Source organism: Cenococcum geophilum (genome assembly GCF_001692895.1).
Source record: "Cenococcum geophilum 1.58 unplaced genomic scaffold K441scaffold_4, whole genome shotgun sequence".
NCBI classification, from domain to species: Eukaryota; Fungi; Ascomycota; class Dothideomycetes; order Gloniales; family Gloniaceae; genus Cenococcum; species Cenococcum geophilum.
In genome coordinates this window covers 3,189,680-3,217,101 of record NW_027137562.1, presented here as the reverse complement: position 1 = coordinate 3,217,101, position 27,422 = coordinate 3,189,680, and the positions used below count along the sequence as shown (strand labels likewise).

Sequence of the window (27,422 nt, the reverse complement as noted above, 5' to 3'; positions counted from 1 at the left end):
TCGACCCAGCAAGACGCGTTAAGAAATTTCGACTTGTAATTTTAGAACTTTATGTTAGCTAAAATACATAAATAAGTATAGATAAATAAAGCGACCCTTAAAATATAATCGATTACCTTTTAAAGCGGCTAATCAGTTAGCTAAAAGAGATATATTGCTCTTTAGTAGTGTCGTGTTCTATTAACGAGTCGATCCTCTTATATTTTTGCACCCAAGACCCTTAGACGGCAACCGAGATAGTAATCCTAAATACAGGGGTTGTAGAACGCTAGCAGGGGTTAAGTACTAGCGAGATTTACGTCTTGGTTGCCGTCTGAGTCGCTCACTGAGATAACAGCGCAGTTGCAAGTAAATTAGATCACGTAATCCCTTTAGGACCAAATTGAGAACTATCTAGGTTTTTAAGTACAACAAGAAGTGAGGAAGTGAGCTTACGAATAGATACGCTGTGCAGAACGAACGTAGCTGGTAGGAATCTAGTGGAAATCAGGTAGAGACTGTGCATGAGGCAGCATAGCGGCGGTGCTGTTCGGTTACATGAGGGAATTAGACGGATACCGGCGTTCAGCCCCTTGCCAGCTTCTCAAGTTTACCGCGGATCCCGTCAGAGAACCTTGTCGCAACACCCTCATCGATCACGTCGATACAATGCGAAAGAACAGTGAAGGCATGATCCAAGGTGAAGGACGATCTGTCCCTCCTCGTCAACGTCGGAATGCCTTCCCGCTCCGTCAGATACCTTATGATTAAGGGGTGGTCCGCAGGCAAGCCATCCACCGCAAAGGTAACATTCGAGGCCGGGTTTGCGTTCTGCTGATTCGGACTCAGTTCCTCATTGTGCGTCAACGAATCCGTCCAGAGGATGAGAGCAACCCGATAAATCGCACCCGGCCACCAAGGTGGGCGAACCCCCCTGCGCATGGTCCTAACGAGTCTGAGGATCTGTCCAGCGTGGAAGATAGCCTTCTCGACGTCCAAGATGAACCTCTCGTGTATCCATAACGACTGCTTATACCTGCCATCAAAACCCTCTCGTCGAGCAAGTCGCTCAATATCAGGGAAGTTGGTCACGACGTTCAGACTGATGAGATGGAACATGACAAGATTGGCCTGCATCATTGGGCACATAGGACTTGACTTGTACCCTTCGGCCAGATCATACCACCGCTGCAACAACCCCTGTACCTCCTCAAGGCGAAAACGGGTCGGTGCCGCGTTGACGTGTCTTGATCTCTGTCTTGAGGCCATGTTATCTGAGAAGCAGCTTAAGAGTCGGCAGTACCGGCATACCAAAGCCTGCAGAGGATGAAGTAGGAGCCGCAGACGCATTGGCGTAAGATGAATATCCTGAGCGATAATCTCATTATCAAGGAAATGGCGGAAAAGTTCTCTTAAAGACAAAAGCTGTGCACCAGATCCAACTGAAGGATAGCCATCGGAGAGCCGAGTCTCTGACCGTTCCGAAGCCATTTTTGCCTGCCACAATCGATCCGCGTCTGGCATGGGAGCCCCAAATTCTGTCACAGAGAATAGGGGCGCTGTATCGTGGAATAAGGACAGATCCTGATCAATCATCACCCACGCATAAATCAGCCTGGAATCATGTTAGTAAGCATGGCTCACGTGACACAATGACCGCCCGAACATCGGGATCTTCGGGACCTACCGACTTCGACTCTTTTGCTCTCTATCCAGTTACTCCACATCGTCTCTGGCGTCACATTCCCATTCACGTGAGGCGTAGTTACTTGCCGTGGCTCAAGTACCCCCGAGTGCCTCAACATGACAAAATACATACCCTGCTGGCCCATCGCGAAGTCCATCTGCCATTTTTCGCCACTCCAGGCCATCTGAACGGTTAAGAGCAGTGCTGCGCGAAGGACTATCGGATCACCAGCCATAGTAATGTTCCTCTCGATGAAGTGGGAAAGCGAGATTCGGCACACCTCGGTCAACCCTCCTGTCAACCATCGGGCTTCGACCGATGGGATGACCGTAGCACCTTGGGCAATCATCATTAAAATTAATAAGCTAGAGGCTTCGTCATTAAAAGATTGCATTAACTCGTTTGGATCAAGGATCCCACGGTCAGTCATGGGATAGTACCGTTCAAAAGAGTTAGCATATGTGCGAAGGAAATATTCGAGGACGCGCGCGGGTGGAAGAAGGATGAAGTTTGATACGCTGGAGCTTCCGCTCGTGCCGTCTTTATAGATATCGAGAGCTTTGTGGATATCGAGAGCTTTGTGGAGGATACTCTGTGTGATGGCGAGGAGCTTGTCGCGAGTGGCTTCGCGGAGTTGCATCACGGTTACTTGCTCTCCTTGTTGGAAGTCAGATTCGTCCCATGATGGTCTCCAGTTACTCCAGCCCTCGTGATTTCTGAGACTTAGCTCCAGACGCTCTATATTCAATCTTGCGGTGAGAGGGCAGGAGCTTGATGGAATGGCAGGCGTGCATCGGAATACTGTCCAGCCGTCCCGAGCAGCGATAATAGCACCGAGATCAGGGATGCCAGAATCAGAGATCGAAGATTGCCTGTCTGGGGGATAAAACATAGAAGCAGAGTTGCCAATCTGAAGATCTGAGCATGACTCATCCATCCTAGGTGTCTGGATTGGGGTCCGGACCGGCCTGGATTGCTGGGAAACTTCATGCCCAGCAGGGTGAATGGAGGGTCCGAAGGACAGCCCTATCTGCTCGTATAGAGGAGAGTTTGGTGTCGGGTGAGATGCAACAGATGGAGCATATTCAACATGGCCTTGAAGCCTATGAGCACAGTTAACTTTATATGTACTAGAGAATTTAACTGATTTTCCGACTGAACGTGGTTAAGGAAATCTTACCGGTCTGTAATGCTGCTAAGCATTGCATTATTATGCATTTCTTGAGTTTGGACTGCCATGTTTGTTCTGCTTGTCATTTGCGCATAGCTCTTTGAGGTCTCGTTTGCCGAGCAAAGCAGGCCTCCCTCATCACATCTTTTGCACTTCTGACCTGGCCATTCTCGGGGAAATGGCTGGCACTGTAAAAGATTAGGAACCATTTCTTAAACATTTGAGACTATAATAACCTTCTTTTTATCCCGGCGGCAATATTTGCATTTTTCGTACTGAAGTCGACGCCTTTTCTGTAATGGCTCAGACATAGGGGAGGGTTTAAGACGAAGATTTAAGACGAGGGAATATGCTGCTGGTTTGAAGAAGCTGATAAGCGGTGGTTTTAGACTCTTGCCTTGATTGTAGGTTGCAGAGAATCGATTGCTAATCTTTGTAGGTCTGCTAAAAATATTTCTCATAGCCTTAATCGATCATCGGGTAGTTAAGTGACCAAGCATAGTGTGCCTCCCTAACAATTTAATCCCCATCTGTTGGATTCTGCCATCTCACTTGTATATCATCTAAGCGGTGTTTTTCTTCGACTAAGTGCCCGACAGTGCGACAGTGCGACAGTGCGACGGTGCGACAGGCCGACGCTTGTGCCGGCGCAAGTTCTATCTCGGGCCAGACCTCCGAAAATTTTCCCGCATTACCAATTATTATGTATCAGGGGAAAATATTGTTAGTCCGGCTAATCCGGGGTTAACTACGCTAACTCTATAACATAGTAAAAAACCAAACTAGGTGGCGAGCGGAGTTTATTTAGGAGCGGACTGCAAGAGTTGCGTGTAGGTCTACGTTTTTAACTCCCAGAACTAGCTAGCCCCCGTGACCCCACTTAACGCCGCACTAACAATATTTTCCCCTGATACCATAGTAGGCGGAACCTTCGTAAGGTCTGGTACAAGGTTCGGATTTTTGTTAGCGCTCCGCATTCATTTTTATATGGAGCTCAACCGCACTGATTAGAGATATACGGTATAGAGCCTCTAGATAGGCTTATGAGACGTGCATATACGGAAAGTGCAAGAATTCGTTGTCACAAAGGGATAGCGCACTTGTTGCAACCAGCCTCCACCACGCACTGTCGCGCTGTCGCACTGTCGCACTGTCGCTCTGTCGCACTGTCACATGCACAAGTCAGGCTTTGAACGTCAACTCTCCGGCCATGTCCACCTCGCGAGAGCTGGTACAATGGCATCCATCTTCTGTTGAGGGATCTAATAAGCATATAAGGATAGCCGCTTTCTCCTGGTGGGTATCACTTTGCACCACAATTTTGTCCCTTGGCTTTAAAATGTCTCAGACTGGTTTGGTTCGTTACCAAGTTTGTCGGCTAATATATCAAGGTTGCCGCATCCATGACGCGAGGGATTTCGAGCGAAATTTGGCACAGCAATTACCGAGAGGGGCGTGGTTCTGTGGTCGTCGCTTTATCCTGCCACCTGGTCGAGTTTGTTACGACGTTATCGTTGATCTCTCGAGGCGCATATCAGCTTCCAGCGTTGGGGCGATGTTCGCATTGCCTGGGGACTTTGGGGGAGTAGAGTTGTGGAGGCGTCCCTCGAGAGGAGAGGGCGCTGCGCCGTTTTTGCGCCAACAGATGAGAGAGATGTATGCTGAAGCGCAACGCAATGACGGACAAGTTCGCATTTTTGGAGGCATTGGCCTAAAGCCACCTGGTGAGTGCGATCATGATCAATCTAGGAGAACTGACAGCAAGAGCTAACGGTGTTGCTTTGGCAGTTGCTGAGCATGGAAGTGGTGAAGCTGTTAATAGAGCAGGGGATTCTGTTCAGACGATAGAGATGCAAGAAGGTCTCGAGTCGGCAGAGTTGCAAAATATGCAGGGCGATATTAATCTTGATCAGTGGATTAGAGAGAATTTGGACGTTGAGGATGCAGAGCATCATTTTTGAGACGGTATATATGTAGGAGTAACCGCTTCATGTCATCTCAGCCTAGCACTCGCTCGTGCCCGTCCGCAGCCTTGTGGCATCCAGCCTCGTTCGTCAAATATGATCAAATTACACAAATGAATAGCCTTACGCGATTCCTGCCAATTATACCGAAGAGTGAACGGGATTATGGTAGCACTCAAATTAGATACATAACGGTAATAAAAGTAGTTTCTGTGCTGCATGTCGCCACCACAAGCAAGGAGGGCGGTCGACCATACCCTTGTCGAGATGTGGTTCGCTAAGGCGACTGCCAAGAGATATATCTATGGGCGGGGCAGAATCCAGGAAAAGTCTCCGATGGGGGTCTCCGAAAGCCGAGCGTGGTCACCGGTGCCAAGAATTCGTTTCGCCGCCTGCAAAAAGCCTAGCGCGGGGCATTCTGGACGATCTGGGGGGTTGAAAACTTCTGAGAAAATTCGGACAATCCCTTCGGACTTTCACCCCCCAATATAAGCTTCCCATTGCTATTGAGCTTTCCCTCTTCTAAAAATCCCCTTAATCCCCTACAAACACTGTTGCATACTCTCCTCACCATGTCTACCTATGCATTGCCCAAGTCCCACCAGGATGTAAGTCGATTCAGCGTGTCCGCAATTGATCCTGCCTTTACTAACTCATCCCACAGCTTATGGAGAAGTCTCTAGTTGAGACGGATCCTGAGATTTCTGAGATCATGGTATGAAAACATCCCTGTTCCATTCGCTTGATTTCCTTTCATTCTAACTCTCGATAGGCAAAAGAAATCAAGCGCCAGCGGGAATCCATCCTTCTTATCGCCTCCGAAAATGTGACCTCGCGTGCCGTGTTCGATGCCCTTGGTTCACCCATGTCCAATAAGTACTCTGAGGGCTACCCTGGAGCACGTTACTATGGTGGAAACGAGAACATCGACGCAGTTGAACTCCTCTGCCAAGCGCGTGCTCTTAAGACCTTTGGTCTGGACCCGGAGGAGTGGGGGGTTAACGTACAGACCTTGAGCGGCAGCCCTGCCAACCTCCAGACCTACCAAGCCATCATGAGGCCTCACGATAGGTTGATGGGCTTGGACCTACCGCATGGTGGCCATTTGAGCCACGGGTACCAAGTCCCAGGAAAGAAGTAAGAATTTTCTTCATAATAAGATGAATTATTCGACATGCTAACCATGGAAACCAGGATCTCTGCAGTATCTACCTACTTCGAAACATTCCCATATCGCTGCAATCTTGAGACCGGCCTCATTGACTACAACCAACTCGAGCAAAATGCCCTCATGTACCGTCCTAAAGTTCTCGTCGCCGGCACATCCGCTTACTGCCGTGAAATTGACTACAAGCGTATGCGCGAGATTGCAGACAAAGTTGGCTGCTACCTCATGATGGACATGGCACACATCTCCGGTCTCGTCGCTACTGGCGTCAACAACTCTCCTTTCCCTTACTGCGACATCGTCACTACCACTACCCACAAATCTCTCCGTGGCCCAAGAGGCGCAATGATATTCTTCCGCAAGGGCGTCAGGAAGACCGACCCCAAGACTGGCAAGGAGACCCTCTACGATCTCGAAGGCCCCATCAATTTCTCCGTCTTCCCCGGCCACCAGGGAGGTCCCCACAACCACACGATCACTGCATTAGCCGTTGCGCTAAAGCAGGCCCAGACTCCTGAGTTCAAACAATACCAGGAGCAAGTCATCAAGAACGCTAAGGCGCTCGAAGTGAGCTTCAAGGAGCTCGGATACAAGCTTGTGACGGACGGCACAGACAACCACATGGTTCTCCTAGATCTAAAGCCACAGAGCCTCGACGGCGCCCGTGTTGAAGCCGTCCTCGAACGAGTAAACATTGCATGCAACAAGAACACCACCCCAGGCGACAAGTCCGCCCTAACACCCATGGGCATCCGCATCGGCGCGCCTGCCATGACTAGCCGAGGACTCGGCGAGGAGGATTTCAAGAGGATAGCCAAATACATCGACACCTGCATTAAGCTGTGCAAGGATGTGCAGAGCAAGCTGCCCAAGGAAGCGAACAAGCTGAAGGACTTCAAGGCGAAAGTGGCCTCCGGCGAGATCGACGAGATCAACAGCCTAAAGAAGGAGATCGCGGAGTGGGCGAGCACCTTCCCTCTTCCCGTCTAGACCGTTTCCTCCTTCTCATATACCAATTTCCTTTAATTAGCGTGCTAATTTCAACACGGGCTTGCACATGGCGTCTTGGATTCTTCAACCCGGGGGGGTAGCGACGGTTCAACAAAAGTCGGCATTCTCAACAAGCTTGTTTCTTTATGTTGGTCATTGGAGTCAAAAAAGAGGGGACTCCAGAAGCAGCTGGCCACGCTGCTCAACGCACACTGCATTCTGAATTTGTTTACTAGCATGTGTCATGTGTCACAGCTAGATTTTGTATATGTTGCTGCTTAACCAGCGACCAGGCGAGCCCCACCTTATGTGGAACAGTATCAAGTAGTATTACTACAGGAAAATCTAGAACAGGTTTCCGCGATGCGAGTCGGACCATGTTGTGCCGAAACATTTTGGAGTGAAATAGGACGCCTATCTCGCTATGCCCACTGCCCTCCTTATCCATGAATCAGCGACCAATTAATCCACAGCCAACCACTTCCCCTATCAATACCACCTCCCAGCTCAATCCCCTATCCCCAACCCTATCCTATCCTCAACTCAAGTGCTCCCACTCCTCCCATACCTGGTCCCTTCCTCACTCCCACTCTCACTCCCACTCCCCTCCTCCCCCTCCTCCCCTATCTCATCCGGCTCGCCCGTCATGATGCCCAACCCCATCCTGCCAACCTTAAACACCACCGTGCACCACTCCACAAAAGCCTCTGGATCCCACGTCGCGTCCTCACGCCCCTTCCCCTTCCCGGACCTCGCGCCATTCGCCCCGGCCCCCGCGCCCCGGGCCTCCCACCACTCCTCATACACCGCGCCCACCTGCTCCATCACCGCCGCCACCAGCGTCTCCCGCGTGCGCGCATCGTCGAGATACCCCTCCAGCTTCTGCCGCACGAGCGGGACGTCGCGCTCCACATTCGCGCGCACCGCCTCCGCCGCCGCCGCATCAGCGTCCTTGGCGCTCTTTCCCGCGGGGGCTGCCAGCGGCGCCGTCATGCGGGCCGCGGCGGCGTGCGTGTAGTCGGTGATGGCGGCGCGCAGGCGGGCGTCGAGCTCGGCCTTTGCGTCGAGCATGTTCTCTACGACGCGGGGCACGAGGCCGCCGCCGACGAGGCGGACGAGGTTGCGTGGGTTGAAGAGGCCGCCGCGCGCGCGCAGCTCCCAGAACGTGTTGGTGACGGCGGAGAGGTCGAAGCTGATGTCGGTTTCCGGGGTGACGAATTCGATGTCGAAGGCGACGATTTGCTGCTTCAGGAGGAGCAGGTGCTTGATCAGGAAGAGGGCGGCGTCGGTGGGCGAGGCGCGCGTGGAGATGAGGGTGGAGGCGGAGACGAGGGAGACGGTGGTGCTGTGCACGATGCGGTGGGCGAGGTCGTCGAAGACGGAGGACTGGGGTGTGGTTAGTAAGGTGGTTTGAAAAAGGGGGTTTGGGGTAAGTCTGTACGTGGACTAGGCGGTAGATCTTGCTGAGGAGCCAGATGGCTTTGCGGAGGGTGGGATACCAGTCTTTGAATGCAGCCTCTGCGCTAAAGTTCCACCTCGAGTCCGGTCCATCTTCCTCTTCCACAACCGTCGGTGTCTTTGGCATAGGAGTTTGGGGTACATTACTAGATGCTTTCCTTCCTGAAAGAGCAGGCTGGTTGCTTTTCGTTCCAGACAATGAGGCCTGCTTACCCTTAGCAGGATAATCCAGATCCTCGGGCTTCGGTTTGTAATGCTCGATATCATCTCTGAGGACCGCTAGTGCTAAGAAAACAAGTCTCGTTTGGGCATCCTCCAGTGCGGGATGGATGAGTGCAGTAAAATCAAGCCTGTTCGTTTCGATGGGCTCAGCATCTTCTTCCTCTTCCTCTTCCTCCATATACCGCGTCTGAATCAACGTGCAAAGCTCGCAAAGCTTCAGAATTTGCGTCTCATGAATCGTCCGCGGCCGAAGGTGATCATACAGGGGTTCACATATGGCTTCTAGGAAGTCATAAAGGCCACCTTCGCCATCAAACCACTCCGCCCAGAGGTCATATTCGTCGAAGCAAATGCCACGGATGTAGCTGATGCTGCTCCGTGCAAATGCTACAAGATCCTTAGAACTACTGGGAGCCTGGGCAATCTCACCAATTTTCTTCGTCACAATGGGTAGAATGAGTCGCCCGCGCGTGGTGGAGTAGCTCTGATAGAGCTCGTTCATCAGACTTTGGTATTCGGCTTCTGCTCCAGGCTCAGCACCTGCGGGCAACACAGCTCTTTTCTGTATTTCTAGGCCAATGCGTTTGAGCTCTGGAGCACCGACGCGGAATTTGGCATAGAGCAACGCAGACATGGTGGTGTCGTTGAGCTGGCGGTCAGCAATGCGTTTAGAGACGTCTGCGGCGATTTCGCGCAGGGAATTGGTGAAATGTACGCGAATTAGAGTTAGAGCCCGAGTGAGAAGGAGGCGATAGCGGGACCGATAGGTAGCTGATTCGCGGTGGTTTGGCTATATATAAATGTGAGCTACGCAAAGCACAGATTGGAGGGGATGGCATACATGGCCTTGCATGTAGTCCAGACAGTTATCCAAGTTCGAGAGCATCTCTGTAAACTCCTTTCCACGGACAATATTGCCGGCTCCAGGAGCATTTAATCTCTTCGTAATTGGTTCGAGGTAAAGATAATAGCGCAGATTCTCTTCCATATCGTCTGCAACTTTCGTGATGCGCTTCTGGTCTGCTACTAATGCCTCGCACTGTGTCCGGAAAGCTGTAGTTTGAGCCTCGACTGCTTTGAATGCCTCGGAGAGTGAGGAAAGGATATCTAGGGTGGAAGTTGTATCAGAAACTAGTGAGTCTAGATGAGTTCGGGTCAAATGCAGCTGGTCGCGGTAGAGCCTATAGAAAAGAATCAATAAGTATGGAAAATAATTCTCGAAATTATAACCATCCTCGATACTCCCCCATCAACCGAGCGACACGTACTGGTATTCCTCATGGCTAGCATCCAACAGCTCCTCACTCACTCCACTATACCACTCGCCGAAGTCCAACTCGGTCTTGATGTTCTCTCTGGATCTCCTCCTCTCCTTTTCCAAACCTCTCTCCTTCCTCAAATGTGCCCTCACGACATCGTAGAAATCACCATAGGACTTAGCCCTGCGAGCAACGGTAGCTTTCGGAGGGCCATTGCTCTTGTCAACATCTTCTATATTTTCTGCAATGCCTGCAATGCCTCCTACGCGCTCGACGTCAGCCTGACTTCCCTCCTACAGAGAAAATGTATCAATATCATCAGACGTACCCATGAGAGCTTAGATATGGCTTACGTTGGGTTGTTTGAGCAGCGATTCCCGTCGGCGGTGTTTGGACCTGTCGGGCTGATGGTGCGGCCTCGGGACGAAGGCATTGTACCACGAATCTTCATACATGTTGGAGTAGTTGAGGGGGATACGGGGGGTTTAGTCGTAGTCCCTTGCTTAGATGTCAACTCAGCGCCGAAGGGTCGCGTTCATCGGAATTGTGGGGTTCTCAAAAAGCACGGTGGGCGGGAAGTGACAAAGGCGCAACCCTTTTACCCCAGATCGTGACGTTCTAGACTCGTGCCATTGACAGATGCCTCTTACCATTTGATAAGTCATCGGAGAAAGCTGGAGGCATTGTCTCTTGTATCCAGTCTCCTGTATCTAGTCTCCTGTATCTAGTCTCCTGTATTCAATCTCTATCATGACTTCTCTCTGATCTTCCACCTCAACTAATAGCCATCCTGATCCCCACACGACGCCTTCGCTACCATGCTCAACGCCAGATGCCTTCCACGGACTGTACCACGCATCCAAAAGACACCGCGGGCATGGAGGAACTTCAGAAACAGAGCCCACAACAACAACAATAATACAAGAGTTGCAGTTTCACCCTACGCATACCGCCGCCAACAGCATTTCATCCGCTCCATCGCTACCGTCACCACCCTTGGAGTCATTGCATCAGCATGGCAATGGTACTCTGGCAATCGCATCTTTCGTGAAGCTCACGCCGAGGAACCGCCTCCAGAACCTGAACTGAAGTTCGAGAAGCCGAGGAGGAAGGCAGTGTCGAAGGAGGATAATCGGGACCTGATCAGCTCGCAGCATCTGCAGGTCAAGAAGAGCTGGGAGAATCCTGGGGTTTACGCATGGGGTTCTAACTCGGGCCGAGTAGCAGCCCCAGACTCAGACGAGGAATTCATCAAAACTCCACGACGGATACCATTCTTCGACGGCGTGCTCCTCCGCGACCTCAAGCTCGACAGGAACTTCGCTGCGGCTATTAACGACAAGGGAGATCTTCTGCAATGGGGCACAGGCTACTCCAAGGAGAACCGGCCACCCACCCACACCCTCCGCGGCAAGAACCTCACCTCTCTCACCATCTCCCGCGACCGCATCATCGCCCTCTCCGCCGCGGGCACTGTCTACTCCATCCCCGTCTCGCGAGCCGAGCAGAAAACGGGCCCTAAACCCTCTAACTCCTGGTTCCCCTTCTGGGACGCCTCCAGCAGCATATCCTACCGCACGCTCACACCACACAACCTCGCGTGGAACGAGCGCATCACCACCATCGCCGGCGGGCTCGAACACGTCCTTCTCCTCACCTCCAAAGGCCGCGTCTTCTCCGCCGCCGCCGGCTCGCAAGACTTCCCCTCGAAGGGCCAGATGGGAATCCCGGGGCTAACATGGCAGACGCGACCACCAGGCAGCTACGACCAATGCCACGAAATCATCACGCTGCGCGGCTTCGAGATCACCAGCATCGCGGCCGGCGACTACCACTCGCTCGTGGCCGACCGCGAGGGGCGCGCCTTCGCCTTCGGCGACAACTCGCTCGGCCAGCTCGGCTTCGACTGCACGCCCGACAGCACCTTCGTCGACGCCCCAGCCCTCCTCCCCATCCAGAAGCCGTACGCGGGCACTTCGCAGGTCCCGCGCGTGACGTCCGTCGCCGCCGGCGGCTCCACCAGCTTCTTCACCGTCGACGCGACCGAGCCCGCCTCGGCCGCCAGCCCCGGCAGCACTCCCCGCGTAAGCGCCGACGCGCTCAGCTGCGGGCAGGGCATCTGGGGCCAGCTCGGCACGGGCCGCTGGACGCACGTGCAGGCCACCCCGACCAGGATCCCCGCGCTCAGCGGGCTGGCCGAGTACGACGAGGCGCGGAAGCGCACGGTCCCGATCCGGCTCGCGCGGCTGAGCGTCGGGTCGTCGCACGCGGCCGCCGTCTTGGACAACACCACCCACGTCGCCGCGTCGCCCCGCTCGTCGGAGAACGACACCAATTGGGGCGCTGACGTCGTCTTCTTTGGCAACAACGAGTTTTATCAGCTTGGCACCGGGAAAAGGAGCAATGCGGCTGCGCCGGTGTATATCCGGCCGCTAGATGCCGGGGCGGAGAGGGAGCAAGGGCGAGAGGGGAACAGGTTCCAGATTACGCCGCGGAAGAAGGTCAAGGTGGCTGGGAGGAGCGTGGAGATGGAGCAGAGGGTTGAGTGCGGGAGGGCGGTCACGGCTGTGTATTCGGGGGTGTGAGGTGTGGTAAAGGAGGAAGAAGAAGAAGAAGAAGAAAAAAGCTTGGACTGGGGCAGAGATTGGAGAAAGATGCCCGGTTCGACGGTACTTGAACGAGTTAGCGGTACTCGAACGAGTTAATGTTACTCGAACGAGTGAATTTTGCGCCGTTGGATTGTATGAATAGCACGCCTCCCTGTTTCCCGTCCCCCTAACTTGTATTGTAAAAAAGCGCTATTCGGGAGCTCACTCAACGCCATCTCACAAGATCCAAGAAAATGTTAAAAAGTACGTTTAAGCACCGGTCCGCTCATGCAAGATTACAAGTTGAGAATTCGATTCAACATGACCTTTCTCAGTCGTGCATTTGAGCCGTGTTTGTTCGTTTGCTCGGCTTCATCTAGATACATTTACGTCCCTGCCATCCCATCCATGAATTCAATCCAATCCAATCCTATCGCGTCTGATCATCCAATCGACATCTGATCTTTTCATCCGCGGCTCGTTGTACCGCGCTCATCACACGCGCCCAAATCCCAAAGCCAAAAGAACGCCCACAATGCCATCACTAAGCCCCATTCGCAGGCCGCTCAGCCGTCGTCGCTGTACAAAAAGCCCGGCCGCTCTCCTATCAAGAAGAGTGATCGTAGCAGAAGAAGTAAAATAGGGGGGTGGGTATGTATGGCAGTATCCCTCCTGCCACCCGATGCAAGTCGCTGAAAACCAAGCACAAAAAGAAAACTGCGCATCCCCTGCCAATTTCGGACGAGAACATCCAAATCGAAGCACGATTCATCAACCCGCCACGCCGACACGCTCAATCGTTATCCGTCAACCGATCCAGCACGATAATGCTCAGGATCATGACGAGCAGGCCAATGGTCACGATGATCAGCAGCACGAAGCCGAACCAGCCGAGCACCATGGCGCTGGTGCCGACGCCGCTCTTGACGGACCCGTTGCCCAGGTCCTGCGCGATCGTGGCCGCGGCGACCGACGCCGTGTGCTGCCAGAGCACGCTGACGAGCACGAAGATGGACGCGATGAAGATGAGCGCCAGCGCCACCTGCGACACGGGCCGCGAGGGGAACGGCTTGACGTCGACCTCGGACCCGTGCAGGTCGTGCTCTTCGTGCCAGCCCGGGAAGGTCGCGAGTAGGATGAAGGTTATGAAGGCGAGGATGATCGCAACGATCCTGTTCGTCACACTCGATTAGCGCGTTTTCTTGGGTAGGCCTGGTTGGGCGGGGTTGGGTGGGGGATCGGGGGTATACTTACAGCAGGTAGGGGAAGATAATGCTGTCCTTGAACGTGCTCGCGACCCAGATCAGATTCAGCGGATCCTGATCCACACTGACTTGCTCCGCCAGCGCCGTTGCGTTGTTGCTGCAAAGCCACCCGCCGCCGTCTGGGCTGACGCAGATGCCGAAGTAGCCTACTCGGACTGCTAGTTGGGCTTGGCCCACAATGTTGGCAATGGCGACTGTGACGCCCGGGTCGACTTGCGAGGTGTCGTACGTGGGTGTATAGTGCTGGTAAAACATGGAAATGAGGAAGATGCCGGGGATTAAGGGCGAGGTTGATGAGCAACCTGCTAGGAGGAGTGCTGGGGGATGATTAGCAAGGGGGCTTTTCTGCGTGAAAATTCGGGTAAATCTTACATAGTAGGATTATGGCTACTGCGATGAGTATCATGAGAACATGGTGATATCCCAGAAACGGTATTAGTCCTGTGTCAATTTGTTAGTCTTCCATTCCCGACCTTTCCAGGAAATGGGGCATGGGAAACCAACGTTGCATGCTAACTGCGAACCTTAGATTCGCCATGTGTGCTGTGCTACTCTCCTGCCGCTACGGGCTCCACTGGTCCAGTGGTGTTTCTCCAACGGCTCCCGAAGGGCCGGGAGGATGCTAGGGAGAGGAATGCAGTCGCTTTGTTCGGCGGCCCGAACTCGATGGAGAAGTAAAGAATGTGTCGGACGAAAGATTGTAAGCTTCGAGCGATTGATCGGAAGGCTAGTGTATCTGTTTCGAGGCTCGACGGTACCCAATTGAGATTGGAGGTGGTTTGGTTGAGATCGAGGTCGATGTACTCGCAGAGCTTCGGTCGGAATCAACAACTGGAACTTTTGCTGGTCAGAACTACAAATCTTCTGCAAAAAGTAATGGGTAGAGGAGAGAGTGTTTGGCTTATGGAATGCTTCCCTTCAACAGTAACGGGTGGTGGTGGTAGTAATTGTTGGTGGAAAAATTGGTGAGGCTGGTGGTACTGGTGGCTGGAAATCTGGAGGTTGGGTGTCTCTCGGACCATACAAACACGTCCGCTAACCCGGCAACGCTCGCATCGCGACAATCTGCAACGTCATCCGGCCCAAGCTCCAGCATATGCCAATCATTCCGCTCATTGCCTACCAGTCACGATTTTTGGATCTTTGGATCTACTCTCCGCTGCACGAGGGACGAAAAGGTGGCGTTTCCGCCTGCAGCCGCAGACAACAGCTAAGGGGCTCGAATGCTCCATGGCGACGTGTCAAATTGAGACGCCCAGAGCTTGCAATTGCTGCTGGGATCTTCGAGCTGGTTGTAACTCGTGTTGAATTAACCACGTGAGCATCGCATTGTCCAATCAGCGGCATTCTAGCCTAATCCTCTCGAGCAACTGCTCTCCGCGAATATGGTCAGCATCAGGCTTGCGAGGAACAGCTCTCCAACGAATGCGGAAATACTTTTACGTGTCTCTCGTGCCTTAAGCACCAAGTACCCATTCTACTCATCATCGTATTCTTAATTCAACTGTCATAATATAGAGGAGCTATCTGGTGGGCGACAAACATAGTGGCTGATAGAACGAACAGATGCTGGCGATGTGGAGACAGATGAATGACCCAACATTATAATCCATCGTCAGTGGATTGCATAAGCCACGATAATGCACAAGCTCTGGGATATTTGTGGTAACGCTCCGTGGATAGTAAGTCATTTTTATGATCACATTCAAATCACAGCAACAGAGTCAAGCTTGTTTGAGTATGAATAAGAGCTCAATTCATTCTTCCATGCCGATGATTATGTCAGGTTGGCATCATAATACAAATTCAGGAAAAAAAAGTCGTCCAATCCATCTCAGGCTCCACTGGTCATGACTTCATGAAACTTCATCGTCGAATCTAGTGCTTGTCGCCGAGGCCGAGAGCGTTCTTCGTCTTGTCCATGATGCTCTCGCCGCTGCCGCCGTGGACGTGCTCGTCCTTGGAGCGGCCGAACTTGTCGCTGGCATCCTGGGTGGTGGACTTCTGGCCATCGGGTTGGATGCCACTAGAGGAGGGTTAGGTATCTGGTTTAAGAAAAGCAGAAGTGGGGGAAGCATACCGAGCAATCTTATCACCGGTGCTGGTAAAAGTCTCCTTCAGCTTCTGCTGGGTAGACTTGGATGAGTCTGGAGTCATCTCCTCCTCCATCTCTGTTGCTGCTGTTAGCTTGAAACTCAAAGCTGGCTAGGAATGAAGACATACTGGTCGAGAAATCCTTGCGTCCTGGATCAGACATGTTTATTGACGGAATTGAAATTGGAAAGTAGTTTTAGTTGTTGAATATTTGATTGAGGTTGTGTTGTAGAAGAGGCTTGCTGTTCGTTGATGGAGAGGGAAGCTCGCTGGTAGAAGGACAGCTCTTTTTGTATTGCTCTCCTTCGCCGTACGTCATAGGTCATGCCTTCCACATTCAACGAATTCGCCAAGGTAAAACTTGCCTGCGGTCGCAGACGTCGTTTCTTCGTCATAGTCCGTTTCCAGAGCCTCCTAGAAGTTAGATCGCTACATCGCCATTGGACATCGCCATTGGCTGGATAGTCCCGGGGGTGGCGGTGAAAGCCACTCAGGAACTCGCGCGTATATGATGTCATAGGGCTCCATTGCGTTGCGTGGGGCGGTGCGTTTTAGCTCATGGGAAAGTGGGAATGCCAGGTTTTAGAGTGCATATTAAGTAAATCTGTCCTTTCATGTGCAGCCCATTGCCATCGAGCGATCGTACTGTTTGGGCTTGGACAATGTGGGATGAAAGGCTTGGAAGTTGTACTATTGATTGAGTTCAAAGGGTCAGCGGGGCTATTGCAATCCGTACACCTTTAGCCTCGGGCTTCCAGAGGTTTTAGCTCCTTGACGGACTTTTGCTTTGCTAGAATGCGCTGGAAGTTGCTTGAGACGCCTTTCCAATGTCTACACTATTGCATGAAAGACTAGCTAAGGCAAGCCTTGGATCGAGATGTACTCTCTCACCATAGAACTATACAATGCATTCATGCTCCTGTCCGGATATTCTCATCTATACATTAAACCATTTCACCCCGGCGCTATCTGTACACATCATGCCATTATATACACACCAGCGCCGCCACAAACGCCACGAACAATGCCGTGAAACTCATTGCTCCCTTCTCAGTCGCGCTGCCTTGATACTGCAGCGGCCCAGTTGCCGTTGCTCCAGGCAGAGTCGAGAAGGGCACCGTCGTTGACCCAACCACCAGCCCCGTCGTAGCATCGCTGACCACGACGCCCGAAATCGTGTACGCCGGCCCGCCAGGCGAGAGCGTGAGGGACCCGATGATTACGCTGCCGCCTGAGTTCGTGACTGTGTAGACCTGGCCGCCGAGCGTGATGACGGCCCCGGACGTGGGCGCGGGTGCCAGCGAGGAGAAGAGGAGCGTTGAGCTCCCGCCGATAACTAGGCCGCTCGTTGCGTCCGATACTACGAGACCGTTTGGCAGCGTCGCTGCCGGACCGCCGGGATAAAGCGTTACTCCGCCGACCACGACGCTTCCGCCGGAATTAGTCGCCGTGAGGACTTGGCCGTTCGGAGCAGTGATGACAACACCTGACGTTGGTGCTGGGGTGGGAATGGCGACGGTAGAGGTCCCTCCAGGTCCGCCGACGACGATTTGGCTTGGGTCCAGGACACTGAGAGTTGTGCCATCGATGACGGTTCCGGGGCCTCCGACAGAGAGAGTGTGTCCTCCTACAACTACCGTGCCGGGGCTCGCGGGGTCAGTTACCACCGGCAGACCACCAACCGTTGTGAATGGTGTTGGGGCTGCTCCAGGAATGGACACTGTGGAACCACCAGGCCCTCCGATGATAACATGGCTAGGATCGAGGACGGATACACTGGTACCACCGATAACTGTACCAGGCCCGCCTGCTGAGAGAGTTGTACCGCCTACTACAACCGCACCTGGGGCTGACGGGTCAGTAACAATTGGTAAACCTCCGGCAGTGGCAATAGGGGGAGAAGCAGGTGGGATAGCGACAGTGGATCCGCCGATTATCACGCCTCCTGTGCCGACCGATACAGGCGTGTTTGCAATTGTCGTGCCAGGAGAGCCTGGCTTGAGAGTGGAACCACCAACAACCACACCGCCTGGATCTGAGGGATCAACCACAACCGGCTGGCTGCCGACAGTTGCGATTGTTGTTGGGCCAGGATTACCTCCATTACCGCCACCGGTTTGCGGCGGAATGCCTTGAGCATCGCTTGTCTTAGGGTCGGCTGGCTGGGCTGTATTTTCAGGGCTACCACCTCCAAGAGAAGGCTGCGCTGAAAAGCCTCCTAGAGGACCAAGTGGCGTAGTTTTCGGTTTTGGTGGCGTGTTAGTCGGCGACGCTATCGACTGCGGTCCCTGAGGAGGGGTTGCTGGTGTTGACTGAGGAACAAATGTCGATGTAGCAAATATATCTCCCACCGAGGATACCGCTACTGGCGGATCATACAATCCATACAGACTAAGATCGCAAGTTGCCCATCTCGGATCTAACCTACGTATTGCGTCGGGCACTGCAAGCCAAGGGTTGTAGCTGCCATTGACTATGGAGCAATGCTCCTCTACACAGTCAAATGAAGCATCCCAAGCGCTCCATGGGTAAGGAGACGCCAGGTCCGCCCAGTTGAAAGAGTATGCATAATCGTCGAAGCCGATCATTCCTGAGTATTGCCCAGTCGTGATCGGATAGGCTCGCTGGCTGTAGACTTCTGATGGAGCAAGCGTCAGAAACTCGCCAGAATGGTCGCCGCCAACATCTACTGCTCTGCTTGACCAGTTGCAATAGGCGTGAATGTGTTCCAGAGAGATGTAGACGTTTCCGGAGTACCATGTTGTATCCCCCGGTAGAACCGTGTATGGCCCTGTTGTAATTGGAGTCCAAGCTATTTGATATAGCGATTAGCATTTCTCTAGATGAATATTACAGCGAATATGTAGAATATCTCTTATGTCATCGAGAAAAAGTTTCCCGGTGATCTTCACCAAGAAATTATGCACCAATCGCATCACCACTAAACGGCCCGCGGCTCGACGCCTTTCATGCCCCATGCGTTGGCAATAATGAAAGAAAGTTGAGTGTACTTACTTAGGTTCGTTGGGGGGCGGCTCGTAATCCCACCACCAACTGGGGCTGTCGCACACATATCTCGAGATACGTTCGTCTGTGGAGGGAAGAAGAAGAGCTGGACCCTATCACCGTCGATCATACATCGCGCCCCGGGTGTGCAGGTTGGCGCATCAGTGTTACAGTGGGGCGTATATGGCGTGGCCGTGGTCGAGACGCTATGCTCAATTGTCACAACGCCTCCCGGAGTGAGTGTATATCCATCCTCAAGGAATAGACCTCCTGGAGGCGGAGTGGTGACGATGATCCAGGTCCAACCACCGCCGTAGTATGGCAGTACTTCCTCAGTTCCAATAGAGATCGTAGGCATTGCCGTCACGGGTGCCGGATATGTCGTCGTAATCCCATTGACAACCAGATACGAGGCACCTGGTCCCAACGATACCACTGTGTTGGCAGCTTCAAAAGAATAAGCCGCGTATACGCTGGAGGCCGACCAGTATGTAGTCCAAAGGCCACTGCAATCCATATAGTTGACGGTGCATGAAGGGTCTAGAAACGATGCCACTGAAAGTCCTTCGGCTAGGATGGTCGTGGTTGATGGGAGAAGGATCGTGGTTGAAGTCGCAGTTGGTTCTGATGCGATGACTCGTGGATGGCCGTCGCATAAAGTGTAAAATGATGTGGAGTAGTAGGTTGAAATGATAGTCACTGTTACGCTTCGGATAGTCGACGTTATGTAGTATAATGAATTGGTAGCCGTAATATAATCCGTATTTATAGACGTGTATGAATACCATAGGTTTTGGCATTGCCACGCATACAGGCTGCCTGTTCTCTTATCAGAATTTGAGCCCAGCGTGAAACATGAAAATGAGAAGTCTCCTAATACGATGCATAGACCTAGATCAACCGCACACGCAGAAATTGAGTAAGATAGAAAAGGTCTTACCATTTCCATTTGGAGGCAGAGTTCCAGAAAAGTTGCCTGCCCAAGGATTGGTGTAGGGCACTTGGCTTGTAATTGTCGATTGATTTGAGAATGCTCCTGGAGTACTGGAATAATTCGTAGAGGTAATGATCGTACTGGCAGAGGTATATGTAGACGATGCGGCTGCTTTTACGGTTGTGGAAGGAGATTTGTCAGAGCTTGCGGCAGGTTCACTCGAGGACGCAACAGGCTGACTCGAGGATGAAGACAAAGTAGTGACAGTTTGTCCTAAGCCATTTAGAATGAAATGGCCAATATCACTTGTTGTCGACGTAGTGGACGAAGTAGACGAGGATAGAGATGAGGAATAGGAACGACTGGTAGAATTACTAGTTGAATTAAACGACTCTGGAATAATTATCAATATTTTATCTACATGTAGGTAATTCGGGGAAAACACTCACCTACTGCCGCATGCGCGAGCGCGATCCATCCAAAGAAAATAGCAAACTTCATGTTCTCTAAACGTGCTAACCATCCCAAGAAGACAGCGACCTTAAGTGAAAGTACTGTGGAATTATAATCCAACTCAATCCTCCATAGCGAGGCAGAATCCTGAGAAATCCGTTGACTGAACTCGAGGGTGGACAGTCCCCCAGGGTATCACGAGTAAGAGTGGCCGGCATGGTGGGTATTAAAACAATAGATGCTGGCCAGGCTAGCAGTATTAGGCCTCTCGGAGGGATCTGGTTCCTGGTTTCCTACTTCCCTCCCGGGCTTACTGTGCAACGTTGATGGGCAGGAGCCGCACCTTGAAGGGTTCATGGGTGTCAAATTATATTGTGTTTTGCTGCGGAAACCCCGCAACCAAGCGTTATTTTGCCGTCTTGGCCCCAAATCCGGCCAATGGTCCGCTCCTTACCAGCCCTATTTTGGGAAATGTCCTGCGCTAATCTCGAGCCCTCGCCCCTCGCATGCTCTCCTTTGCGCAAACCACTCTGGTGTGTGGACAGTGGACAACGAGGAAATTGGGAAGATAATGACGGCGGGACCTGTCTCCGAATTTTGGGGGCCATATACCCCTTTCAAATCTGACAGCATCTGACAGTCTCCATCTCTTTCAGCTGCTTCTTCAGGTTCCTGTCATCTAATTGTCAGCATAGCATGCGAAATTTCGCAGATGATTCGTCAATGGAATTAGAGGTTGCATGGCACCGTTGACTGAGCTGTTTCACGACATTGGATCTCAAGGCTGACCTCAGGGATTCATCGCCACCTACGCACTGTTAGATCGTCTGTCCCTCGTACCTCTTCGCCCTCAAGCATTCCCTTCCCGCTAGTGTACACCACAGTAAAGGGTATATCGTAGGTGGGATATCCAGCGGTGCGAATTTCGCTGCCGCAGTAGCGCGGAAGGTAGTGTGATGGAGGGATTGCAGATGCGAAGCATGGGGATGTGGGGCGTCACTGTTTATGGGATTAGTAGTCCCAGCTCTCAGGGCTTATGCAGCAGCGAAAGGAAGATCATGGGTCCGTGTTGAAGATGGCAGAATACAGGGCACTAGAGTGGCGTGGGTGGCTGGGAGAGAGCGCATGGCTCCTGGACGAACACACACTCGTAGACGCACTGCGTCCAACGGACTTCCACGAAATTATTCGATAAAGTCCAGGCTTAGTCCAGATTTCTGTCTTTAGCGAAAAAGGTATGACAAGAGACAGCAAAGCATTACACGACATCATCTCAAGAGGGCGGTTAGTAAATCTGGTGGCTGGCTTGGCTCGTCTTCTTGGTCTATCCTCCACCAGTTCTTGTTCTCTATCTATCACCGTCCCTTCTGGCAAACTTTCGCCGCGATGTACCAAAATATCCTCCAAGCTTATAGTATGTATCGGCTGTTTTCCATTGGTCCCTTTTCTTGCTCTCATGACCCCGCTAGCTATCCCTCGTTGCATTCTGTTTTTAGTATAGCTCAGAATATGGGTCTTATCCGCATTATATCGCGCACGGAATGCAGGGAAAGGCAATCAACAACGGAAACCCCTCACGCATGATCCGAGCCAGTAAATGTAAATCTAGGAATAACCTTAAAATCCGGCCTTCGTGCAATGGACTCGCACATTCCTATACATATCTATCAACATTGCTATTCAACAACCGATGCTCTGCGGAATTTTCTTCGCCGTTGCAATCTCCTTACGGTGGGTCCAGGCGGTTAATCCTCTCGTCGATGTCTCTTATACCCGATATCAAGGGACTTCATTGCCAAATGGCATCTCCCAGTGGCTAGGAATACGATATGCTGCGCCGCCAATTGGGAGTCTGCGGTTCGCAGCTCCTCAGGACCCACCTTCAGATAGCTTTATTCAGCTAGCCAATGAGGTACTAAGTAAAGTTCACCCATATTCTCCATAGCTAACCAAACTGCTCTCTAGCATGGCCTGCTATGCTTGGGTACTGGTGCAAGCCCCACGGATAATACCACTTCAGAAGATTGCTTATTCCTAGATGTCTATGCGCCAACTAACGCGACCTCCAAGTCAAAGCTCCCGGTATACTTCTTCATTCAAGGTGGCGGATTTAACGCCAACGGGAATGCCAACTATAATGGGAGTGGGTTGATAAAGGCCAGTGGGATGAATATTGTTGTGGTCAATTTCAATTACCGAGTTGGTCCATATGGATTTTTGGCAAGCCGGGAAGTGTTGGCTGGCGGCAGTGTAAACAACGGATTGAAAGACCAGAGAAAAGCGTTGGAGTGGTTGCAGAAGTACATTAGTAGAGTAAGTCATAAAAGCAGATCTGTCGTTCCATTAGTGTATTACGTTATGCTTTGGTTTGCAAAATAGGAATTTTACACTTGTTTTTTGTAAAGAGGGGGATCAGGAGCAGGGTAGGTTTGAAGAAAGATCCGTTCCTATCTAAATTCTGCTCTTTGGCGAGGGAACCGCACTGGAGTTGATAAGTACCTTTGAGGAACCCCTTAACATGCACTCAGAAGCCAATTGGTATTTACCAAGAAGCCTCAGAGCACTTCCCGGCGCTACATTCAACTCGCAAATGCCATAATCTCTATATTTAATCTTGGTTCTGTACTCGAGTTTGTATCTTCATCAGAATCTAATAGCATCATAAATGCAAATCGAGCTAACACCGTCTATAGTTCGGAGGAGACCCGCATCATGTCACCATAGGCGGCGATAGTGCAGGTGCTGCATCCGTTACGCTCCACCTAACAGCTTACGGAGGACGAGACGACGGCCTTTTCCACGCCACAGCCGCAGAATCACAGTCATTTGGAGCCATACTGAACGTTGAAGAGAGCCAGTACCAGTACGACAATTTGGTTATCCGGACAGGTTGCGTCGACGAAGAAGATACTCTTGCCTGCTTAAGAAGTTTAAGTGCAACGTTTCTCCAGGAAAATAACTACAACACTCCATCTCCGGGCGCTCAGGTAGCCCCTCTATTTATGTACGGCCCTGTGATTGATAACGACTTCGTCCAAAACTACACATATGGAGCCTTTGAACAAGGACGGTTTGTGCATCTTCCTGCAATTTTCGGGTATGTAAAACTGTCTCATAATCTACTACCCACTATCCCATGCGCCGTTAAGGCGTGCTTTTGTTCCTCTTTTTCTCTCTTTTTGGGCCGCCCCCCCAGGAGAAGTAGGAGGGCTTCCCTGAATAGTGTGCTTGCAAGGGGGCTCTGAGATACAAGACGGGTATAAACTCTTCTATATATCCAGTTTAGATGCCTCCAAACTTTTGTCTAAAATACAATCGGTGAGGCAAGGACTAAATGAGTGGCCCCTCACGTGTCCGTCATCATCAACATTGCATAAGATCAAAGCTAATATACTGATTTAGCGACGATACCAATGAAGGCACCATTTTCACCCCGAAAAACACCAGCACAATCGGTCAATCTGACACCTTCCTCCAGAGTCAATTTCCCGCCTTGACCTTTGAGCAACTGCGCACCATCAACTCGCTTTACCCCGTTGCAGAACAGTACCCCGATTCGGGCAAATATTGGCGTCAAGTGAGTAACGCTTATGGGGAGCAAAGGTACATCTGCCCAGGTATCTTCATCTCAAACGTCTACGCGCACGGCGGCGTCTCCCGCAACTGGAACTACCGCTGGAACGCTATCGATCAGGCCTACGCAGCAGCCGGCTACGGTGTCACCCACACAGTTGAAGTCGGCGCCATCTGGGGACCCGAGAACACCAACGGCTACGCGCCGGCTAGCTATTCCACCACGAACGCGGCGATTGTGCCCGTGGTGCAAGCGTACTGGACGAGCTTCATCCGCAGCTTTGACCCAAATACCTACAGACTGCCAGGAACGCCTGAGTGGGGAGCATGGACGCCAGATGGATATCAGAGGCTTATGTTCCAGACAAACGCGACAGCTATGGAGACGGTGCTGGAGGATCAGAAGGAGAGGTGTGCATATTTGACATCCATTGGCGTTGCTATTAAGCAGTAATTCTTCTATGTTTTGCCATACGGTATCTAAGAGTCGCATTTTGTGGGTAGATTTAATGAATTTGAGTTTATTTTTAGTGTTAATTTGGGTTATATTTTAAATCTATATATATGTACATTTACATGCATATTTATATATGTATATATACTTTCTACTATAAAAGTTACCGTACTATATAAGCTCTACCCGCTCTACTTACTCTACCTTATGCGCATCCTCTTGCTTCTACCGTTGTTCCTTCTCCACCATTTCTTTTGGCTCTGGCTGTGTCTCTGGCCGTGTCTCTGGCTCTGGCTTGACTCTAGCATTGTGCCTTTACACCTTTCTCTCCTCGTTCCCCGTTTGATATTTTGTTTCCTTAAGCTTTATATTAGTAATTGTATAACATGCGGAACGTTGGTCCCCCAACGCAAATTTTGACCTGAGTTTATAACCCAAAGCTTTAACTTAGAGCTTTATTATATAGACTTTAATTAATATATATAGAGATGAGGTTTTCTAGGGGGAGACCCCCTGGGACCCCCCTATATAGAGCTTTTGCTTAATTTAGAAGTAGTAGTAAGATTAAGGCGCCTTGGTTACCGCTAGGTAAGGATCTACTGCAGTAACCGAGGCACCCTACTTAAGCTGGGCTTAAAGATTATATTGGTCACGAATATAGCACATATTTGGACTGCAGAGCTTTAATGCAGAGCCCTCTACGTAGGATATGATATAGTAGATTGTGATTCCAATTTAAAGCTTTATATACTAAATATTTTTAATGCCTAATAACTATTAACTACGTTATTGCCTACCCAGTTCGGACGTACGACGACGCAATGGCTCGGCGATAACGTAATAGCTCAGCGCCGAGTAATGGGAGGGGGGAGGAGGGGGAGGAGATTAGGGGTGGCTTGGCCACTGCAAGAAGGTTGTGATATTGGTGTGGTGTTAAACTTTAAAAATTGTATCCCGGGAGCTTGATTGACGACCCCTATATAAAACGTCAACAACGTTTAATTGTAGAGCTTTAAACCGGCAGATCTCCTAGGAATGCCTATTATAAGCAGCTCCGAGTGCGAAATCTAGAATATTTAGTAGTGGTATGAGTATGGGACGGGGGTATATATTTACGTTCCTAAATATCGTCACGTAACGCAATTTTTGGGTAACGAAAACCGCCGTTAACGTTACTCGACTGACACCTACCGGAGGTTCCTCCGTCCTTTCTGTCTCCTCTCTTACCCGTCTCCTTGTTAGATGCTGTTTATATCGCCACGTCGACCAATAGATCCCTTAGTGGGGACTGGGGAGGGGTATTGGAGCACCTCTTGTGAGGAAGAAGAAAGAAGAAGAGAGGAAGCACCTCTTGTGAGGAAGAAGAAAGAAGAAGAGAGGAAGGGTGTAGAGAAGGGAGTATTTATAGACGGGAGGAGGCCTGTGAATGGGAGACTTAGGCAGCTATAATATAGACATTGATGTTGCTCGGCTGACACCTACCGGACGCCCCTCGTCCTTCCTGTCTCCTCTCTCACCCGTCTCCTTGTCAGATGCTGTTATATCGCCACGTCGACCAATAGATCCCTTAGTGGGGACTGGGGAGGGGTATTGGAGCACCTCTTGTTAAGGAAGAAGAAAGAAGAAGAGAGGAAAGGTGTAGAGAAGGGAGTATTTATAGACGGGAGGAGGCCTGCCGAATGGGAAGATTAGGCAGCTATAATATAGACATTGATGTTGCTTGGCTGACACCTACCGGACGCCCTCTGTCCTTCCTGTCTCCTCTCTTACCTGTCTCCTTGTTAGATGCTGTTTTATATCGCCACGTCAACTAATAGATCCCTTAGTGGGGGACTGGGGAGGGGTATTGGAGCACCTCTTGTGAGGAAGAAGAAAGAAGAAGAGAGGAAGGTGTAGAGAAGGGAGTATTTATAGACGGGAGGAGGCCTGCGAACGGGAGATTAGGCAGCTATAATATAGATATTGACGTTGCTCGGCTGATACCTACCGGACGCCCCTCCGTCCTTCCTGTCTCCTCTCTTACCCGTCTCCTCGTCAGATGCTGTCTATATTGCCACGTCGACCAATAGATCCCTTAGTGGGGACTAGGGAGGGGTATTGGAGCACCTCTTGTGAGGAAGAAGAAAGAAGAAGAGAGGAAGGTGTAGAGAAGGGAGTATTTATAGACGGGAGGAGGCCCTGTGAGTACGTGATTTGGTAAGTACTAATAAGTACGAGATTCTCGTATAAGATGGGCTTGATTGCTTACTAAAATACGGGGTGTCTCTGTTACTGTAGTGGCTACTGCAGTGGTAGAGACGCCTTAAATATTTGATGTAACCGACTACTGAGGCTGTTGATGAGTGAAAGGTAGGCTACCGATGTGGTGCGAATGATGTAGTTGTTGATATTGTTTATAGCCTGTTTTTGCTTCTAGTGTACGCGTAGATCGTCCTTGTATTTGGCGTAGAGCTGGTTGTAGGTAGTGAGCTGATTTGGGTCTAGCTTTGCTATTGATGTAGCTGTGGGTAGTATGTCCCTTGGTGTGGGCCGACTTGGTAGTTCTAGCTTTGGAAGATCGTCTTTCTTCTTAGATGGGTTGATATACTGCCATACCTTGTTAGTTTTGGCTGTGTCTTAGATGATAAAGAACCATTAAATCCAATCGGATGGCTTGTTAAGGATGAGGTTGATTTTTGATTTGGTAGAGGTCGTTATTTTTAGAATTTGATAGGTTAGGAAGGGTCCAGGTCAGGGTCTAGCTAGCGTCTTAGCAGAACCTTATTTGGACGTTCCGAACTTTTGATTTAATTCGTCAGTTCGTTCGTTAGTTGGATTTTGTCATGGGGAGCGCGATTAATGACCCCTACTAATAGCTCTAACTACGTCTAATTTTTAATTTATAAATCAACAGATCTATAGGTAATAGTTATTTCAAGTAGCTCTAGGTACGGTATATATAAAATCTTAACTGTAGTATAGAGAAGTCGTGGCTGCTAATATGCGGTCCTAAGTGGCATGTATTCTCGGAGGTTATGTGACTCCTTATGTAAGCAACATTTCCGCCCTTTAAAAAAAAATTGAAAAATTCTAAAAATCGATTAACGCTACAGACAGCAGTAATATTGATCCGGCAATACTGCCAATTCTCCCTATATACTATTATATGTATATCTAA

General features: G+C 50.9%; 9 protein-coding genes across 9 annotated transcripts; 4 read left to right on the top strand and 5 right to left on the bottom strand.

Annotated features, from left to right (window-relative positions):
- Positions 1-367: 367 nt before the first annotated feature.
- On the bottom strand, positions 368-3,025 carry K441DRAFT_627694 (uncharacterized protein). Its single transcript, XM_067646174.1, has 2 exons — positions 1,663-3,025; positions 368-1,594 (listed from the first exon to the last, which is right to left on the bottom strand). Exons 1-2 carry the CDS (start codon positions 2,601-2,603, stop codon positions 565-567), a joined length of 1,971 nt encoding a protein of 656 aa, XP_067508892.1. The 5' UTR covers positions 2,604-3,025; the 3' UTR covers positions 368-564.
- A 1,067-nt stretch (positions 3,026-4,092) lies between these two features.
- On the top strand, positions 4,093-4,925 carry K441DRAFT_652876 (uncharacterized protein). The gene is made up of 2 exons (XM_067647436.1): positions 4,093-4,561; positions 4,626-4,925. Exons 1-2 carry the CDS (start codon positions 4,177-4,179, stop codon positions 4,796-4,798), a joined length of 558 nt encoding a protein of 185 aa, XP_067508891.1. The 5' UTR covers positions 4,093-4,176; the 3' UTR covers positions 4,799-4,925.
- Positions 4,926-5,373: 448 nt separating this feature from the next.
- Positions 5,374-6,959, top strand: K441DRAFT_684326 (serine hydroxymethyltransferase; the record flags this gene model as incomplete). Its single annotated transcript, XM_067651767.1, has 4 exons — positions 5,374-5,409; positions 5,466-5,516; positions 5,574-5,938; positions 5,996-6,959. The coding sequence occupies 4 exons, from the start codon at positions 5,374-5,376 to the stop codon at positions 6,957-6,959; spliced, it is 1,416 nt and encodes a 471-aa protein (XP_067508890.1).
- A 543-nt stretch (positions 6,960-7,502) lies between these two features.
- Positions 7,503-10,400, bottom strand: K441DRAFT_602612 (Sec34-domain-containing protein; the record flags this gene model as incomplete). The annotated part of the gene is made up of 5 exons (XM_067645272.1): positions 10,252-10,400; positions 9,908-10,191; positions 9,481-9,820; positions 8,401-9,429; positions 7,503-8,345 (listed from the first exon to the last, which is right to left on the bottom strand). Exons 1-5 carry the CDS (start codon positions 10,351-10,353, stop codon positions 7,503-7,505), a joined length of 2,598 nt encoding a protein of 865 aa, XP_067508889.1. The 5' UTR covers positions 10,354-10,400.
- Positions 10,401-10,716: 316 nt separating this feature from the next.
- Positions 10,717-12,483, top strand: K441DRAFT_673705 (RCC1/BLIP-II protein; the record flags this gene model as incomplete). Its single annotated transcript, XM_067650671.1, has 1 exon — positions 10,717-12,483. One exon carries the CDS (start codon positions 10,717-10,719, stop codon positions 12,481-12,483), a length of 1,767 nt encoding a protein of 588 aa, XP_067508888.1.
- Positions 12,484-13,113: 630 nt separating this feature from the next.
- K441DRAFT_214021 (membrane fusion mating protein FIG1) lies at positions 13,114-14,432 on the bottom strand. Its single transcript, XM_067640553.1, has 4 exons — positions 14,256-14,432; positions 14,124-14,192; positions 13,741-14,068; positions 13,114-13,658 (listed from the first exon to the last, which is right to left on the bottom strand). Exons 1-4 carry the CDS (start codon positions 14,287-14,289, stop codon positions 13,280-13,282), a joined length of 810 nt encoding a protein of 269 aa, XP_067508887.1. The 5' UTR covers positions 14,290-14,432; the 3' UTR covers positions 13,114-13,279.
- An 835-nt stretch (positions 14,433-15,267) lies between these two features.
- On the bottom strand, positions 15,268-16,063 carry K441DRAFT_652872 (putative chaperone/heat shock protein Hsp12). The gene is made up of 3 exons (XM_067647435.1): positions 15,975-16,063; positions 15,832-15,922; positions 15,268-15,777 (listed from the first exon to the last, which is right to left on the bottom strand). The coding sequence occupies exons 1-3, from the start codon at positions 16,006-16,008 to the stop codon at positions 15,630-15,632; spliced, it is 273 nt and encodes a 90-aa protein (XP_067508886.1). The 5' UTR covers positions 16,009-16,063; the 3' UTR covers positions 15,268-15,629.
- Positions 16,064-16,831: 768 nt separating this feature from the next.
- On the bottom strand, positions 16,832-19,794 carry K441DRAFT_538451 (uncharacterized protein; the record flags this gene model as incomplete). Its single annotated transcript, XM_067642525.1, has 4 exons — positions 16,832-17,343; positions 17,524-18,657; positions 18,861-19,357; positions 19,400-19,794. 4 exons carry the CDS (start codon positions 19,792-19,794, stop codon positions 16,832-16,834), a joined length of 2,538 nt encoding a protein of 845 aa, XP_067508885.1.
- Positions 19,795-21,584: 1,790 nt separating this feature from the next.
- K441DRAFT_652868 (putative triacylglycerol lipase) lies at positions 21,585-24,433 on the top strand. The gene is made up of 4 exons (XM_067647434.1): positions 21,585-22,150; positions 22,204-22,551; positions 22,932-23,335; positions 23,641-24,433. The coding sequence occupies exons 1-4, from the start codon at positions 21,929-21,931 to the stop codon at positions 24,263-24,265; spliced, it is 1,599 nt and encodes a 532-aa protein (XP_067508884.1). The 5' UTR covers positions 21,585-21,928; the 3' UTR covers positions 24,266-24,433.
- Positions 24,434-27,422: the final 2,989 nt, after the last annotated feature.

Coding starts and splice junctions, on each gene's coding strand:
- K441DRAFT_214021 (XM_067640553.1), bottom strand. CDS start 14,289: ATGGCGAATCTAAGGTTCGCAGTTAGCATGCAAC. Junction 14,193..14,255: donor GTTCGCAGTTAGCATGCAAC/GTTGGTTTCCCA, acceptor AAATTGACACAG/GACTAATACCGTTTCTGGGA. Junction 13,659..13,740: donor ATTATCTTCCCCTACCTGCT/GTAAGTATACCC, acceptor TGTGACGAACAG/GATCGTTGCGATCATCCTCG.
- K441DRAFT_627694 (XM_067646174.1), bottom strand. CDS start 2,603: ATGGATGAGTCATGCTCAGATCTTCAGATTGGCAACTCTGCTTCTATG. Junction 1,595..1,662: donor AAAAGAGTCGAAGTCGGTAG/GTCCCGAAGATC, acceptor ACATGATTCCAG/GCTGATTTATGCGTGGGTGA.
- K441DRAFT_652876 (XM_067647436.1), top strand. CDS start 4,177: ATGTCTCAGACTGGTTTGGTTCGTTACCAAGTTTGTCGGCTAATATAT. Junction 4,562..4,625: donor CATTGGCCTAAAGCCACCTG/GTGAGTGCGATC, acceptor TTGCTTTGGCAG/TTGCTGAGCATGGAAGTGGT.
- K441DRAFT_652868 (XM_067647434.1), top strand. CDS start 21,929: ATGCTCTGCGGAATTTTCTTCGCCGTTGCAATCTCCTTACGGTGGGTC. Junction 22,552..22,931: donor TGCAGAAGTACATTAGTAGA/GTAAGTCATAAA, acceptor CACCGTCTATAG/TTCGGAGGAGACCCGCATCA. Junction 23,336..23,640: donor CATCTTCCTGCAATTTTCGG/GTATGTAAAACT, acceptor ATACTGATTTAG/CGACGATACCAATGAAGGCA.
- K441DRAFT_652872 (XM_067647435.1), bottom strand. CDS start 16,008: ATGTCTGATCCAGGACGCAAGGATTTCTCGACCA. Junction 15,923..15,974: donor ACGCAAGGATTTCTCGACCA/GTATGTCTTCAT, acceptor CAGCAGCAACAG/AGATGGAGGAGGAGATGACT. Junction 15,778..15,831: donor ACCGGTGATAAGATTGCTCG/GTATGCTTCCCC, acceptor ACCCTCCTCTAG/TGGCATCCAACCCGATGGCC.